The following is an 18143-nucleotide window of genomic DNA, read 5'->3' as shown; positions in this document are numbered from 1 at the left end:
CCTGTACTCAGCATTGGTGAGGCCTCACCTCGAGTGCTGTGTTCAGTTTTGGGCACCTCAGTACAGAAAGGACATGGAGGTGCTGGAGCAGGGCCAAAGAAGGGCAACAAGGCTGGTGAAGGGCTTGGAGAATATGGCCTACGAGGAGAGACTGAAGGAACTGGGGCTGTTCAGTCTGGGGAAAAGGAGGCTGAGGGGAGACCTTATTGCTCTCTTTCAATATCTGAAGGGTGCTTACAGCGAGAGCGGGGTTGGTCTCTTCTCACTGGTGACAGCTGACAGAATGAGGGGAAATGGCCTCAAGTTGTGCCAGGGGAGATTTAGGTTGGATATGAGGAAACACTTCTTTGCAGAAAGGGTTGTTAAGCACTGGAATAGGCTCCCCAGGGAGGTGGTTGAGTCACCATCCCTGGATGTGTTTAAGAACCATTTGGACGTGGTGCTCAGGGACGTGATTTAGCGGAGTGTTGTTAGAGTTAGGGTAGGATGGTTAGGTTGTGGTTGTACTCCATGATCTTTAAGGTTTTTTCCAACCTGAGTGATTCTGTGATTCCTCAAAAAAAGTTTAACGCTATTTTGATTTTTAAAAACAGCCACGTTCCCGTGCAGGCCGTGCCAGCCCAGCTAACCCGTCGGCGTGGCTGAGCACCTTACAACAGTAACACCGCGCGCCTCAGTGCGGCCGCAGCCCCGCCCCGCATCCACCAGCGGGCGGAGCTGGGCCTGCGCCTGGCGGAACCGCCGCTTAAAGGCGGGCGGGGGGAAGCGGGCAGGGCTGCGGAGATGGCGGTGACGGGGCGGCGGCGGGACTTGGATAACGTGAGCGCGGGCGGAGCGGGGCCGGGGCGGCTCTGCAGGGCGCGGGGGCGGAGTGTCGGCGCTCGGGAGCGGGGCCGGGCTTCTGTGCGAGGCGGTGTGGGCACGGCTGGCCGTGGGGAGCGCCGAGCTGGGCGCCTGCCGGTGGGGCTCGTCCGCTTCTGGTTCTTTCTTCCGCTTTTTACTTATTTTTTGCTCTTCGCCGAGCGCCTGAGGCCTGCGCTTCCTCTCAGTGCCGGCGGCGGAAGAGCTGCCAGCCCGCTTCGGGAAGCGAGGGGTTTCCCTGTGGGGTGCGGAGCTGGGCGTGAGGTGCCGCCCGCGTCCGGCTGTGCTGGGCTTCCTTGTCAACACGCTTATGTTATTTCTCGTAAACACAGCCTGCTGCTTCTCCTATCGCAGCGACTGTGAACGTGGCGTTTATGCAACAGTTCGTGCTGCGGTTTCATCTACATCAGGAGACCTGTTCTTCGTGTGTTCTGATCGCTACGGCTTCTAATGGGTGCGGTTTTAGCAAGCCTTAATTGAATGAAGCCTGCTGTTGACATCGTTAGGGTGTTTCTTAGCTTTGCATCTCCACAGTTCTTGTGGTTGCCTTGCTGAGCAGCCCCCATCCAGGAGGCTCTATCCTCCACTGTACTCAATGGAGGTTGTGGATGCCCCAGCCCTGGAGGCATTCAAGGCAGGAGGATGTGGCTCTGGGCAGCCAGGTGTAGCGATTGGCAACCCTGCACATAGCAGGGTGTTGAAACTAGATGATCATCGTGGTCCTTTTCAACCCGGGCCATTCTATGTGGATTGTAGCTGGCTTCACAGCAGTCAGATGCATTCTGATAACGCTGTGTTGCTGTATTTTGGGAGCAGTGAGCTCACCTTTTCCCATCAGGCAGGAGAAGTCCTGACTAATGCTTGTTGCCTTCCTCTGAGCAGTGAGCTGCTGGCTACACTGGTGTGTATGAGGTAGGATTGAGTGGAGATGGGTTTGTGGCTGGGGTGCCTGTCCTGAGTGCTTTCTTCCAGAGTTGAAAATCATTCCTGACATGATGTAACAGGGATGGAGCGTTTTTTGTACTTCTACTTCTGAATTTTAAGTTAGTAATGTAAAAAGGAGCCATAGCATTTCTAGACTTAAAGGTCTACTGTGAAAGCTCACTATACCAGGTGAGTATTCCAGCAAGGGCTGTTTACATTCAAAGGCCGTTGTAAGTATAACTTTGTAAAGGACTCAAACAGGTGAGGAAGCCCTATTTGCACCCTGTAGTTAGGTGAGCAAGGCATTTGTTGTGCTAAATTAAAACTAAATGCTGGCTGAAGTAAGCCCAAATGACTACTTCCTTTGTTGTAGTCAGATGCCTATAGATGAAACAACACTTAGGAGCCCATCTCTTCCTATTCTGTCTTAGTAAATAGTTATTTCAGGCCACAAGTTTTACTTTGTTTTTCTATTGTGTCCACAAGGAAAGACTTTTTTTTTCTTCCACTCATGCTTAGGTTATTCTTATTATTTTTTTGCTTAAAAAAAAAAAAAAACAACACAAAGACTTCAGGAGAATTACATAGTTGAGATAGCTGAGTGGAAAATGGAGTTAAAGAAACCCCAGTATTTGGCAGCACTGTGTCTCAGAAAGGCTTTATATTCTTTGGTGATGGCAGAGAATGTCTTGTCCAGCCCTTAGTGGCATCTTTCTGAACTGATTCTTCATCCTTGCTTGGATTTGGTTTGAACCATTGCTGCAAGTGTTTGATGTGTTGGTGGCTGAATCACTTGGGACTGAGCTTGCATTTGTTAATGGTGTACAACAACTGTTTCTTTGCTTGTAACTTTACTTGCACAAATGTGTGAATAACAGATTTACAGTACCTTGATAAAATATGAGGATGACTCTAAGACTAAACTTCCTTAAAACTGAGATGATGCCAGGAAGTAGACTCAGGTTAGGTTCCTCTGGGTTTGAATTTGCTTAGAACTTAAGAGCATGTATCTTGAGATACTGATCTTGTTCTTTTTTCCATAGCTGAGACAACAGGAAATTGTTCTGACTTCACTTCTAGAGCTTATTTGTGTTTACTTCTCCCTTCTTCCTCTGCTCCAGGGCTCCTTGGAAATAACACAGAGTTTAGAAGATGAAGCTCTGTTGGATGCACCGCTTATATCGTCTCATACACTATGTTCTCAACTAAGGCCAAGATTTCATCCTATCCCAGTAGTTCTCCTTGCCAATTTTCTGTTGCTACTGCATGTAAGTTTAAGAAACATGACTTCCTTATGAAAATGTACTGTCTTTATTCTGAAATGTTACCCTTTGTGTAAACAGAATAATTCTATGGCATGTCTCTTTAGGGAGTGGGAAAGCCATTTTAAATAATAGCTGCTCTAGGTTGCTGAAAGTATATCTTGAAGTAATACTACTACTGCTGCAGAGGTGCTTAGATGAGTTATAGAGTGCTAAGATCTGAACTTAATGTCACAGGGGAGACTTTTAAGTATTTCTTACCATGGTTACTAAGCATGTCAAGTTAGGCTAATTCCTGGGTTTTTGCATGGTAGTAAATGGAGGAGTAAAGGAATCCAGATGTTATTTCTTGCCACAACTTCCATCGAAGGGTTGAGATGGAAAAGCACAGGCAGAGCACAGTCTTCTACCTAACAGTGTGGAGGTCTTGTTGGGATTGGTAGACAGAAGCTGAGAGAATACTGTCTAGTAGTGAGTTTATCCTTTAAAAGCTGAAGCCACTTATTGCTTATGATCATGTAGAAACTTCACAGGAAGACCAGGTGAAGAGTCCTCTTCCTAAGAGGAAATCCAAATGGTACTTTCATGGCATAATGCTGTTAATACAGACCTGGAGATGGTGTACTTGGAAAGCCAGAGAACCAGCAAACATTCTTTAATCATAAATGACAAATTCTATCATTAGTCCTATGCAAAGCATTTTCTAATAGAATTTCCAAAAATTGTTTCAACCTCAGAACTGTTTGAACAATATGCCCTGGCCTTCTTTTTTTTTTTTTAGGAGTAGATGTTTTGTGTGCTTCCTAGTAATACCAACTAATCTCCCTCTGAGCAAACTTAGTCTGTTCCTGCTGCTCTGAGTAGACAGCTGACATTTCCCAAAGAACTGAATATCTAGCCATATTTGTTTCACCTACCAGAACATCACTGGTACTGTTAGATGGCATTTCGAGTCTGTGTTATGAAGGTAGACACTGCTGTTGATTGTAAAGAACTACACTTTTCAGTAAGCACTGGGACTGTTTCTGTCTACTGTAGGCAGTTGTAGTGGAATGTCAGTCACCCTGATGCTAGATAACTGCTAGAAACCTTTCAGTTCCCATTGTTTTTCTCACTCCTGCAAGTGGAGAGAAAGAGAGTGGGGGAAAAAAAAAACTGCTCAGGGTCTCTGTAAGCATGCAGTTTTCCAAAGTAAGTCTTGCTGCTATTGCTGAACCTGTTCCAGGGCAAGTCAGTAACTGAAACAAAATGGAGAGAGATCATGTTCTGTTCTGAGTACAGCAACATAATTGCTCACAAAGTGGTGCTATCTCTTGCTGAAAAGAAACATGCTGACGGATGGGGAAAGCTAGTTATCTTTATTTTCCCTTCCCTCTCAATTCTACAAATGTGTATGAACTCTGTGGAATATGGAGATGTCAGGTTAGCTTATGATGGATAGCCAACAAATGCAGCAAGTTTCCTGGAGAAGTTAACTCGTAATAGTGTTGCGAGGCAAAGCCATAAGACATCTCTAAAATTGTTTGTGTGGCACTTGATGTATTTCTCCCTCCTGTACCCAGAAGTGGAGCTAGGCAGCAAATAGCTCCTTCAGAGTGGTTGCTTAGTTGCATTAAATTCTGGAGTGTCCTTATGCTGGTGTGTGTTCTGAGTGGCTTTCTATTTCCCAAGCCTTGCTTTTTTGAAGGCTTTTGGCTTGTCAAGAGACTTGAGAGCAGTAGAAGATATATGGACTCCTTTATATTAACCTTTTCTTTTCTCTGCATGTGTACATAAAGAAAACATAACTTCTTGAATTCTGCTCTTTATAAGAGTAAATTTTTGATTATAAGTACCTTGACCTGGGGTGGGAAACCTGGTGTTGGACTTCCTCAGAATGTAAGCTAAACATCCTTATTAAATGGCACTCCTAATGCAAGCTGTCTCCTCATTGTAGGTGTAGATTAATAGAGCTGCAATGCTGGAGCATGACAGCTGGCATCACACAACTTAATGTAATTGTTTTCTGTATTAGAATACATTTCTTATACTTGGAGTGAGTTGAGCTGGTTGTGTTTTTGTTTTTAAAGGCAAACCTAACAGAAAATGGACTAAATAAAACAGAGGTTAGCTGGATTTTTTCCTAGCTTTATAAGAAAAGGGAATGGTTACATTATAGCTTAAGTGGTTTGTTGATAACCACTTTCTTAACTAATTTCCCATAGAAGATACTTAGCTCTAAGATAACTTTGAATTTTAATTGCATTTGGATAATCTTAAATCTAGTGTAAATGCTTTTTCCTTCTGCCTTCTACCCTGGCTTTTCTATCATGTGCTGTTGCTTCTTGTTGATTGCGTGCAAGTTGTTCTGTTCCCACTTATTCCTTCCCTAGCCTCTCAATCATGAACTCCATTCACAACTGAAGTGGGCTGAGGGTGGTTCACATCAGTAGTTAATTAGTGGCTCTAAAAGGCTGACTTCTGTGAACGAAGTTGCTTGAGAATTAAATAAGTAAAAATAAGTAAAGTTGAAGGGTGTGAAAGGGCTGGATGTCCATGAAGTGGAATAGGAGTAAACTATTGAAGCAAAATGGCTTTGAAAATCAGACTTCCTTTTGTATCTTATATTGATAGTTTCTATCAGTTTTGAAATATGGGAAACTTATAAAATCCAAGTGTATTAGTGGCATGAAAGCTGCTTACAGTTGAAGCAAAACCATTTTTGCTGTATATAGAAGCTTCCAGTTTACTTTGTGTTGTTGGGATTTGTCTTATTTCAGTTTAGTTTGAATATACTCATTCCACAGCATGAAGAAGGATATGAGAGGAACAGATTTTCTTGTTATTGTTTTAAAAAAAAAAAAATCACAACATTCTGTAGGGATTTAACATGCACACACCTCAGATAATCTGCACCAAACACTCCACCTTCTAGTTGGCCAGAAGATGGCACATGCTGCAGTGTTGATGCTGGAAGCATGAGGAGAAGCCTAGAAGGCATGAAAACTTACAACATAATTTCACTAGGCTGGTCATTCTGATAAATTTTGAACTAAATTAGAAAAGTGATAAAAATTACTCTTTGGGGCTTTTTATCCCGTGTTAGTAATTCACTGTGTAAGGTAGTAAGTTGATATTTTGCTTTCTAATGTCAACCTGGAGATTGGATTTAAGATTAATTATCACTAATGAAATGTCAAATTCTTATATATGGAAAGGAATGTAGACTGTCCTAGAGAAAAATAACAAGTTTAATTGAATGAGTTTAAAAAAACCTTTTTGTGTGTGAATCACTTTCCCCTCAAAGTAAAATAGGGAGAAAAAAATTGCCCAGAAATCAGGTTAATTCTCTTAGAAAAAGAGGCTTGGGTAGCAATGAAATTGAGCTGGGGGGAATACTGCAAACAGTGGTCATTCTCAACTCTGCTTAACTCTGTGCAATGAGGAGTGTGTTACTTGAATTACATGTGATTGTGGTAAGATTACCTAATGTTTGTAGCTTATCTCTACTCTCTGAACTGATTTCACTGAAGTTATGCATAACAAATCACAGAAATCTGTCTTGTTTTATAGCTGACTGCTGACCGTGCGTTTTCTCCCTTTTCTTTGTTTCTTTTCAGGTTGCTTTTGTTGTTCTAGCGTTTTTAGCAGCTATGTTTTGTTCTTATCCCAATCCAAATCAGGACAAATGCCCTGGAAACTATACTCACCCGTTTAAAGTACAGACTGTCATCATAATTGCAAAGGTAATTCTGTGGATTCTGCATGTGTTTTTTGAACGCTACGTCCACCACCACCACAGCAGAATCAGAAGCAGAGGCTACTTCTTAATATATCGATCAACGAGGCATCTCAAGAGGCTTCCATTGGTGATACATTCTACAGGTGAAGTGAACTTGTTTTTTTTGTTCATCCTGTAAAGCTTTACATTCTGATGTGCTGAAAGACTGAACAATTCTGTATCACATATTGTGAACTTTAAAAATAAAACACTTCAAATTTGCATTTGTAGAGGCTATTTTATTCAGATGAGCTGTCCGACTTGACAGATGCATGTTGTAAAGAACTTTTATAGTATGAAAGTGCCCAGAATTGAAGTAACAAATAAGTGATTTGTGTTTAGCTGCTAGTAATGTTCATTTCCATACTGATTAATCTACTTAGATAAGTGACAAGACTGCAAATCCATCCAGGAAGCATAGTCCTGTGTTTTTCAAGCTTAGTATTTTAGAAGTTTTAAAAGTAAAACAACTGCATCAACTGTTGTTCAGTAAATTCTGAAATGAGTTCAAGTGAATTAACAGTCTTCAGTAGGACTCCATGTAGCACTTGGCTCTACTTGCAACTGCATTTTTTTCTTCCAATGGACAGCATGTGATGTGTGACATTGAGGTTTTTCTTCATGTATTCTGTGCTACGCCACTGGCCAGTGATGCTGAAAAATGTTTCAATGGTCAGCTGCTTTGCTTTTTAAAAAGAAAAAAGCTCTCTTTTAAATTTAAAGATCTGTGTAATTTGAGGGGCTTCTCCACGTGTGAATGTCAGAGTAGCAGGGAAAAGCAGTGGCTTTCACACTTCTTAGCTGTAAATCTTCTAAAGATCTAGAATAGCAACTCTTCACCAGCCTTGCAGGTTGTGGCCCTACTGCATATAAAACTGTAGCTTTCATTCCACCTAGTCATAAAAAATATGTAAAAACCTTGTTTGAATGTGCAAAACTTCAGGCTATGGCCACTAGATAGAGCTCTGAAGATGCTTTTGACATGCAGTGACAAGATTAGACTGCAGCAGGCTTAAGGATGTTAAATAATAAAGGACTGTTTCTGCCTATTGAACCGAGACTGAGGTAATTAAAATTGACTCTTGTCTTAGATGGAGTCAGTTTCTTCTCTGTTTTACCAACTGTGGGCAACTGTAAATATTCAGGTGCAATCAGTTCTGTGCTGTGAACTTGTGATGTAAATCATCTGTAGCTTAGAAGGTGGTTAACCCCAGTACTCTGAACACCCAGTTATGCAATTGCTGTTGATGTACTGACGTTCAGTTGCCTAACGCAGGAGAACTGTACAGTCCTCTGGTTGTTTTAATGACCTTTTTAGTGCTTTATGGCTATAGCATTTGTACAGGAAATAGAATGTTTTGCCTTTCACATGAGACATGCAGCAGTGTATGAGAATTTAAAGAATGCAAAATAAATTCTTAGGTCTGTAACTCAATGCTTATTCTCTGTAGCTATTTGTGCTCATCTCAGTTTGAACTTCAGTGACCTGCAGTATTGAAGTAATAGCTAGGCAACTAGAAACTTGTGTAAGTATCTCCTTTTGAAAGAGTTAGAAGTCTTACTTATCTTTATTTTTATAGGATGTACTTTTAAATACACTGAAGTCTCCTGCTTGAAGGAAAATACCCTTTCATTTCAAACTGAGTGATATGACTTCTTAGGTATTGAAAGAAAAAAAAAATGAAAGCAGCTTTTAAGATGGATAGTAGCAGCAAGGCTAGGAACTGTTTAAGTCAACATATATGTTAGGTTTTCCTAATCCAGTCCTTCACCCTCTCCTTAAGTCAGAAAAAAATCATAAAAAAACACAGCCCCTACCATTACAGTCAAATGCTGAAATGAAACTTAGTTTTCCTGCCAGGAGTTGTGCGCTTGTACCACCTGTGTTAGCAAGTTAACCAAACAGGCAAGTATGGTTTGAAGCACTGCAGCCTAATGTGGATCTGATAAGTTACTTTTAACAGCTAGTGAAATTCTTATCCCTGAAAAATACTGCTTGTTTTCTAGGTAATGCAGCCTTGCTTTTGATTTTGTCAACTCAGCATTCTTTTCCTGATCACAGTAAAGTGTACCTGTATCTTATCCTGGGAGTCCTGGGCCTGGAGCTGATCAGTTCACTGACATGTTTAGTGATTTACACAGGTGAGAGATGAATTTTGCCTTATGGAGTGTGGATTGCTATAACTGCTCCTAAACAGTTTTGTTTGCCCTCGGGGAGTACACTTTAGGTATCCCAAGGTGATTAATTGCAACTATAAATAGAAAATGAATCTGTACCTGTGGAAAAGCTGAAGTGAATCCGGTACAAATGGGGAAGCTGAGAGGTGTCATCCTGGTTTCTAAGTTTTTGTTAAACAAAAGTGCTTAGCTTAATTCTGTAGAGTCACTGAAGTGACAAAAATAGTTGCTGAAGTGTCCTGTGAACAGACTTGTCTGGTAGTGCATTCTCAATTGCACTTATTGTGAGTTGCAAAGCTGTGAAAGCTGGTTTTATCAGCTCCTGTGGGACTTGCATAGTTAATAGTGTGATGTGCCTTGATCTCCAGACTTCTAAATCTCTATTCCCTTCTCTTCTTTACCTGGTCCTATCTCCAAAAGCTTCAGTTCCTCTGTCACTAAAATGTAAGAATTACCCCTAATGAATTTGTTGGTTTTTTTTTTAGGTTGCTTGTATTCCTGCTTAACAGTAGCAGCGTTTTATATGGCAGAGAGGTGAAATCAGACAGGCAGACTTAAGTTTGCTCCAAGCTTTGAATCAAATAGGAAGAAAGTTGAAGCATGCTCTTCGGGACTGCATGTGGTTAAACATGAAGTAAAAGCCATTTTCATGGCAGTCAGTGTTTGTCTTAATTTGTTACTTTTTTGTGGTTTTTATTATTACTAATTTCAGGAGCCTTCCCTTATAGTAAAGAAAGCTTTGGTGTAATGACACTAAGAAGTGCTGTTGAACATCTTGGTCATCTAGGAAGTAAAACTTAGTTTTTTGCAACAGGTACTGAAATCAAAATACAGTAACAAGTCCCAGCTCTGAACTGCATCTCATTTCTGTGGCATGTGAGATGCCTCCATGTGTGTAGCTTTATCAGGCTTTCCATTGAATTTACCAGCTTTGCTCATGTAGATTTCCTGTCCTGGGAAGAAACATGAGCATGGCAATTCTAGAGAGCTATTCCAAGAATGCTGGAATACATCCCTTCTTAGCATAAGTATACTTGCTTTCCTGGGAAACTCAAGAGTAGAGATAAGGTACTAAACATCATTAGAATTTGAGGAGTTCCAGTGAAACAGTATTTGTTACTCTGAGACCTCCTGTAGCTCAGTGAGCTTCATTATGTATCTCTTAACTTAGTAAAATAGTGTAAGCTGCTATCAAGGTTGATTTCCTTCTAGTTATGTCTGAAACTGGAGTTCTATAAGAGTTCTTAAATGACCTGACCTTCTGACATCAAGAAGGTTGTCTTCCTTGGCTTGTATTGCCAGTACTCATGAAATCATTAACCAGTTTATACCTAGAAGGTGTGGGGTGTGATGTCTTGTTTTCTGAGATTGAGCTGGGGGAGGCTGGAGGAAGGAGTTCAGTGAATGCTGGAATTGAGGCTGAGGAGGGACAGAATTGCAGTGCAAGAAGGAATGAAGACTGTTCCTTTTGACAATAGTTACCTTGCTCCCACAGCAGTCTAAGCTTCATTCTCTGAAACTTGATTGATGTACAAAGCAAGTATTAATTATTACGTAACACTTGACTGAAGGTGGGGAAGACCTTTCTAATCACCTTAGATTGCTTTTTCCAGGGGGTAGGTAGTTCGACTTGTTTTCCATCCCAAAACAATTTGAGGTAAGCTAACAGACCACACATGTCTGTGTGTGTGTAATGATTGGTTTTGAGATAGTTTGACACTCAAAAGATTAAAGAAACTGTGTATTTCCTGAAGGGAATAGAGTAGTACTTAGTTAGATTTGACTCTGGTGTAATAGTGACTTATATTATTTTTCCCCTCTCAAAACAGAGCAGGTTGTGTGACAGGAAAAAATGAAGCCTCCTTTTTGGGATATTTCAGAGGCAGTCTTCTAGTCTTCTGGAGGCAGTCTTCTGGAGTGCTCCTTTATAGGGCAAACACTAGCAGATACCACTTACTGTTCTATGACTGTACCACTAACATAGCTCTGCAGTTACACCAGCAATCCTGGGGAGCCTATGGTTGTTCTACAAATTCACAAACATCAACCCTGTGATTGTGTTGGTAGATGACCCCTGAACTTAGTGGAAGGTTGTACCACTGTAGAGTTGAGCTGCTTCTCTCCTGTGTATTTTTTGCATTTCTGCTTGAGTTGCATGTATCTTTAGAATTCATATGGCTGTCTTTTTGTTTAAATATTATTGGATTTAATGCCTCACAAATAAAAGCATTGTGGAATGCCCAATTGAGACTTTATAATTCATAAAATAGCCAGAAATAGTTTACAAAATGATGTCCCACAAAGTACAGCTGCCCTGAATAAGAACTTTCATTCAGCTATGTGCATATATATACATACACACACACACACATATATATATATATATATAGCTGTGAGCTCTGGAGATAGGATCAGATCTACGTGGAATTGCAGGGGTTACTCTATAACAGACTCAATTTATGTAAATCTTTTGAGTGAAGTAGGTGTGCCTGGAAAAAAAAAGATGATGCCCAGAACTCTAAATGTAAGTTGAATTAATCTTAAGTTCATTATTGATAGGGCAGGGGGTCAAACATTATATTTTACTAAATATATGTACTTAATGACTTTCCTACATCTATCTAATAGTGCATAAATAACTCTCATAAAGCATGTTGGAAATTCCTGGTCTATTCCTTTGTGGCTCTACTTGTAGAGGAATACTATCATGGAAATAACTAACCTTTGAGCTTAACTTGTAGCTAACCTCTGGAGGGCCTTAGCATTGTTTTAGCAGGGTGCCCCATAGTAAACCTTATTATATTATTAACTTGTAAGAACAGTCTTTCTCTGCTTTAGTGGAGATTTCTCATGTGGACCAAACAAATGGCTTTTCTGGTATTAAATGTAGTTCAGCTGCTTGTGAAGCAGGACATAGCTGGAAATGTATAATCTGGATCTCTGAAGTACATTCCTTTTCTTAATCAGGGGCTGATATTTGAATATTTTCAAGTATTTTTAGCTTCCTTCCAGAAATAAGTGTCTGCAGGTTTTTCTCACCTCCACCTGTCTCCATTCTACATCTGCTACCTTCCTCTTAAATATAATTCACAGATGCCCAGGAATGACTTGGTTTTTTTTAACCAACATTGTGAAGTGTACAGTATAGAATCACCAAGATTGGAAAAGACCTCCATGATCATACAGTCCAACTGTCCACCTACCGCAAGGATTTCCCCATAAACCTTGACCCTTAGTACAATGCTTAAACTTCTCTTGAACACTTCTAGGGATGGTGATTCAACTACCTCCCTGGGCAGCCTGATCCAGTGCATGACCATTCTTTCTGAGCAAATTTTCCTAATATCCAACCTGAACCTTGCATGTCACAACTTGAGGCCATTCCCTCTAGTCTTATTGTTAGTTCCCAGGAGGTGAGGTTGCCCACCACAACTTCCTTTCAAGTTGTTGTGGAGAACAATCAGGTCTCCCCTGAGCCTCCTCTTCTCTGGACTGAACAATCCCAGCTCCCTTAGCTGTCCTTATAAGGCTTGTGTGCCAGACCTCTCACCAGTTTCAGTGCCTTTCTCTGGACATGCTCCAGGGCCTCGGTGTCTTTCTTGTAGTATGCAGCTAACAAAGAGCCACTCTGGTTTCTGTACTTAATAGCTTTCTGTATCAAGTCTCCTAGTTCTGGAACAGGCAGATAACTAGACTACCTACAAAGCTTCAGCTTAAAATACTATTTATGAAAGAGTTTATAACAACTCGTGACCTGGATGCAATACTAGTATTGGAACTTCCTACAGCTGTTTTTATTTGCATGTTGCTTAATGTATGGCCTGAATTTAGGCACTGAATTTCAGTTTTATCTCAAAGGTAGTTGAGGTTTTTCCCTTCCTTAAGAGACAAACTAAACTTCACACATACTAAGCAGTGTTATTTAAGCATCCCTCTTCAGGTCTTCACTTACAGTCTTTGAGCAGTGGGACTGAAAGAATATGGAAGAATATTTATAATCAAAGCTGCATTGGTGATGAGTAAACTCTGCTTTTGTTTCTTTTTCCCCACTCTCAAAATTCCCACATGTCTATTTTCTACCTTAAGGCAAACTTACCTGTGACAGATTTAACTTGGACTCTGATAAAGCTTTTCTGTTGTTGCTTTCTAAATATTGTATGAATTTGTTTCTTTTAGTGAAAATAAGTAACTTCAATCGTGCAAAGCCAAGACCTGACATAATTGAAGAAGAAAAGATGTATGCCTACCCTAGTCACATTACCTCAGAAGTTGGATTTGGGTAATACTTTTCAGTACTAATCCTGCGATGTGTTCAACTGTGGTAATACTGACTGAAGTAATTGTTACTTTATGTAGAAATATTTGTATAGCCTTAAATCTGTCAGCCACAATAGGTGTGGGAAAAACAGTTCTGAAAGGAGTCATGGATCTAAGGTTGCTATTGTACACACAGGTGAGAAATGAAGTTTTGTGCTTTTATGTAGAAATAGCAATTTCTTTATGGATGCAGGAACTATCAAATGAGACAGGAATTATTTGACCATTCAAAGCTGTTTGCATCGGTCTTTAATGTTCTATGAATAACTGTGCTTAATCTCTTTGTAATTGACTTGGAATGCAAATGGAAGATAAATGTTAGTGTCTTATACTGTTGTCTACACTGTCTCCAGAAGCACAGCTTCTTCAAACAGGTCTTTCAGACAAGAAGACAAACTGTAGACGGCTGATAGATGAAAAATCAGCAGTTTTGTTCAATTGCTGGCACAGAACAGCACATTCTAGCAAAGGAGTTGAAATATATTTCCAGTTCATGAAAGAATTATAAACGTGGATGAGCCATTTGAGACAAGTTCTTACTGACACAGAAAACTAGCTACCATTAACCTCACAAGCACTGAGACTGTTTCTCTTGTACTTGTGTCAACACCTGCTTGCTGAAGTGAGCCTGGTGATGACTTAACAAAAAGCCAAAGCTTACCTGGATTTCCATGTGAGAATTTCTCAAGAAATTTTCAAATACAGTATGACTTAATCTTATATGGTTTACAGTAAAAGCTGTAGCGCAGAAGTGCGGAGTGAACACTGCTTCAGCCTTCCCCTGTGTATCACAAATGCAGCCTGCAGATGCTTTCATGGAAGTTGGAAGTAGAGATCCAGGATACAGGAAGGGTTTAGACTTGTCTTGCTATTTTGATGCAATGTTTGACTTCTATCTTTATATCAACATTATGGCAAATGCATGGGGGAATTCACTCCTTTCTTATTTAACTCTTCCCCTGAGAAATCCTCAAGTGCTAGAGAAGTTTGCAACAATGAGCAGCAAAGGAAAAGACTCTGATCCTTTGATTAAAGAGTGTAAACTTCCTCTGAGAACTGATTACAAAACAGTTATTTTAATCCAGGTCTGTACAACTCTGACTCTTTCCTTTTGACTTTAAGGTCTATTGAAAAAGTGAATCCTGTTAGCCGTTCAGTTGACCTTCATTCTATGAATACTTTATCAATATTATGATTTCCATGACCTAACCTACTGATCAGGAGCTGTTCTGGTGTTTTAAGTTGGTAGTGCAGATTAGGGTTAGTGTTGTAAACTTTGTCTAAAATACTTGATTATTTTTTTCCAACAGCTTAACCACAGTGGGTTTAAATTGTACTACTTCCACTCAACTGGTCAGTGCACTTGAACTATAAGGACACTGCTACTCTAAGTGCTGCAAGGGTGACTTCCTAAGCTCCAGGGTGCTCATCTGTGTATTAAGAGAGCAGACTTGCAAGTCAGCCAGCAACTAATGAGTATGGGAAGACTGAAGTATTCTCACAGACTTCAGTACTTGTATCTTAATTTGACTGCAGATTTGACAGTTCTGTGGTCTTACAGGTTTTATTAAATAGCTCTGTTTTACTGTGCTGGTTAAATATAGCCTTTGTAATATTGGTTTATGGAAGCTGGAGATACCTCTAAGCTGAGGGTACCTGTATGTGAGGCACTGGATCTGCAGTAGCACAGATGTTAGGTGCTAATGCTGTTAAGAGTATTAACAAAAAACATCACTGCTCTTTTAGTGCAGGTTAATCAAGAAATGGTTATTTTACTCAGCTACAGGCAACAAAAGCAGTATGTAGATATTATGCTTAAAATACACTTCCTAATATGGTTGGAAAAGGTGGCATGGGTTTCTTAGACACCACAGTAGGATTGTACTATTTCATTTCATAGCTTAGGTTTGTAAAAGCTGAACAAGCAGCCTTGTACTACTGTGATGCAGGAAGTACATAACTTATGCAAACACAGCTCAAAGTTTAGCCAAGCTTTTGTACTTCTGCCCTCTCATCTGTAAATGAGATTAGGTATAAAGATTGTTTTCCCCTTTGAAAAGCAGTCAGAAGTAAAACTGAAGGAAGCAATTTGTTATAGTATTGGTTAACATGCAGTGACTTTACATATGTCAGAAATCTGTTATCTCTTATGGCAATGTGTATTCACTTTGTTCTTTCAAGGGAGAACTCGAGTTTAGAAGAGATAGTTGAGAAGCAAGGAGATGTAATAGAATATCTTCAACGACACAATGCACTGCTCAGCAAGAGACTATTGGCATTAACATCTCAGCAAAGCAAAACTTAAACATTTGGAGAACTGCTGCTGGAGCTCAGGAGAGAATATGAGGCAATACAACATCCAAACAGACCATAGAGGTGTCTTCAGTCTTCTTTCCTGTTTCAAAATAGGACTTAATTTGCAAGTATGAGCTCTGCGTACACTGTAAACCTGTGACAACTGGACTTAATGGCTTTTTTCCACATCAGTTCTTAGAAAATGTTCAGGAACTTAAAAGATTTTTAATTCCTAAGAGGTTACAATTGGACTTAAGGTAATAGTTTAAATTTTTTTCAGTTGTTGCTGTTATTTTGCACTGGTGTATTTTTCTGAGCTTTAAGTTACTGAAGTACTTTGTAGAATACACATTTGTTCTCAAATAAAACCTAATTTTGCAGAGGATGCCTCTCAGCGTGCAGCACTGAAGCTGGGATCTTGGATGTATGTGTTCAGTCACTGAACTTTATTATTTCCAGTGTTAAGGATGTTATGCTTCAATAATTCTGTATGAAGTAGATACTTGCATTCTAGACTTGTTTTCTCCTTTGCCCAGTAAAGGAATGAAGTTGTTTCCTATGCCAGCAGGAATACTTAGCATCCAATTAAAAAATAAAAAGAGCAGAAGGGGAGGGTGGTATCCTAAGATATGTTACCACACATGAGATTTGACAATGCTATGATTAGCAATTTGAGCAGCTGATCAGAATGCTGGCTTGAGATAACAAAAAGGTGTCTTCTGATTCTCCTGCTACTGGAATTGTGTATCAGCAAAGACTAAACTGGATTCCTTCTGCCTGCCAAACTAACACACAAATGGTTGAAGTGCTCTCATTGACCCTGTAGTCCATTAGTGTTCAATGGGGTTTAAAGTTAGATCCTGTTAAAGCACTTTCAGAGTTGCTCTATACTTTGACTTTTCAAAAATGTCACTGTCTAAATTTAAAAGCCAAAATGTGAATGTGTGTGGTGAAAATCAGCAGGAGACAGAATGGCCTTCTGGAAGTGGAAAAACAAGAGTTTTTGGTTCTAATAGAATAGATTTATCGGGAAGGGTGGTTAAAACCATTCTCTTCAGATACTTTGTCTTCCACTGTAGTCTAAGCATTATTTTAGAAGCAAATGTCTGTGGGAAGACAGAATAATTACTGGTCAAAACTGGGAGGAAGATTCTCATGAGGAGTGGTCTTGTGGCTGAATATGAGGGAAAGAAACACAAATATTCTATTTTTTTACTGGAACTTCAAAAATAACTAAACTGTCTACTGTAATAACAAAGATGGAGATTGTCTTTTATTATAAGAAAAAAGTTGATATTTTGCTGCTATTTAACACTAAACTATACCACTTAATTGTTGTTTTTTTTTTTTTGAAAATAAAGCCATGATTTTATAGTAAATGTAGAAAGGATATAAATGTTTGTTTTTAGAACTCAGGTCTTGATGTGATTGTGTATACTGACTTACATAACTGCTATGGGAAGCAGTGAACTGTGACTGAAGTTCATGTACAATAAATACAACTAAGGGAAACTGAGATGCCAGTACTACTATTCTGTAAGACCATAGTGTATTGTGAACAATTGTAAGCTGCTGAGTTGTTCTGAATGAATTCAAGGCTGGGATGACTGAACTTGATCTCTATGCACACTTCCCCTTTACTTAAAAGTAAGCCTGATGCCCACACCATTCAGGTAAGTAAGAATGGTTCAAGAAGTGGAATGAAGGGACAGGTAGGTACAGTGAGGGGAAAATGTGTTCTAGGAAAAGAAGCCTTAGGCAGATTTGCAGCAGGGAAAGATTAAATTAGATGCTAGGAGGTATCTCTTCATATAGAAGGTAGCCAAGCACTGTTGCCATCCTTCAAGGTAGTGAAGAGATGTGTGCATCACTGAACTACATCCTTAGTTCCCCATGGAATACTGTTAGACTTGACAATCAGGAGCTGTTTTCAGTGCAGCAGATGCTGTGCTAAGCTGAACAGCAGCACCAGTCCTGTGGGCAGCTACAAGGTGCAAGGCAGCTTTCTGTGCATGCATCTCCTGCTCTGGTCACGTCACTGTGTGACACATGCTGTGGATTGTGGATACTGCTGAACTGGAGAAGCAGAGACCTACCCTGATTCCAGCTCTGAGCCCTGCCTGTTCTATTGGCAGTGCTTTGCTTTTTGTTCCCCAAATGTTCATGTTAGTAGTGTTCTGGTAGCTTCTGGCTGGGATGTTGAAATGAGCTAAATGCTTTTTGTTCTGCTTCTTAATAGTGCCTAGCAGAAATTATCCTGTGAAACCACCTCTGTTTCACCTCACACAGGAAATCAGACTGCCAGACTTTGTAACAGAATTTACATCTTTTAGGGTGCTATACGAATTTCTCTTGCAGTCAAGCAGCTTCACCCTGCAGAAGGTCATCCTCACTCTAAAAAGGAAAGTGATGTTGAACAACAGAGGCAGGCTGGCAGACAATCATCTGACCTTGAGGTAACTGGAGAGATGTTCAGGGGAAAAAAAAAAAACAGCATCATCAGCATTGGAATTTGTTAAGCTTCCAGGCATCGTTGTTTACTAAAG

General features: G+C 40.1%; 1 protein-coding gene across 1 annotated transcript; it reads left to right on the top strand.

Moving 5' to 3' along the window:
• The first annotated feature begins 691 nt into the window (after positions 1 to 691).
• TMEM192 (transmembrane protein 192) lies at positions 692 to 17113 on the top strand. Its single transcript, XM_031614253.2, has 6 exons — positions 692 to 819; positions 2907 to 3053; positions 6647 to 6911; positions 8815 to 8949; positions 13162 to 13264; positions 15484 to 17113. The coding sequence occupies exons 1-6, from the start codon at positions 784 to 786 to the stop codon at positions 15605 to 15607; spliced, it is 810 nt and encodes a 269-aa protein (XP_031470113.1). The 5' UTR covers positions 692 to 783; the 3' UTR covers positions 15608 to 17113.
• The last annotated feature ends 1030 nt before the right edge of the window (positions 17114 to 18143 follow it).

Source organism: Phasianus colchicus, chromosome 4 (assembly GCF_987193195.1).
Source record: "Phasianus colchicus chromosome 4, bPhaCol1.hap1.1, whole genome shotgun sequence".
Classification (NCBI taxonomy): domain Eukaryota; kingdom Metazoa; phylum Chordata; class Aves; order Galliformes; family Phasianidae; genus Phasianus; species Phasianus colchicus.
The sequence above is the reverse complement of the archived record's forward strand: the minus strand, read 5'-3'. Positions and strand labels throughout refer to the sequence as shown.

Bases quoted from the DNA above. Each gene is read 5' to 3' on its own strand.
- TMEM192 (XM_031614253.2), top strand. From the start codon at position 784: ATGGCGGTGACGGGGCGGCGGCGGGACTTGGATAAC. The intron at 6,912-8,814 runs GTGAAGTGAACT...CTTGTTTTCTAG, and splicing joins ATTGGTGATACATTCTACAG to GTAATGCAGCCTTGCTTTTG. The intron at 8,950-13,161 runs GTGAGAGATGAA...TGTTTCTTTTAG, and splicing joins ATGTTTAGTGATTTACACAG to TGAAAATAAGTAACTTCAAT.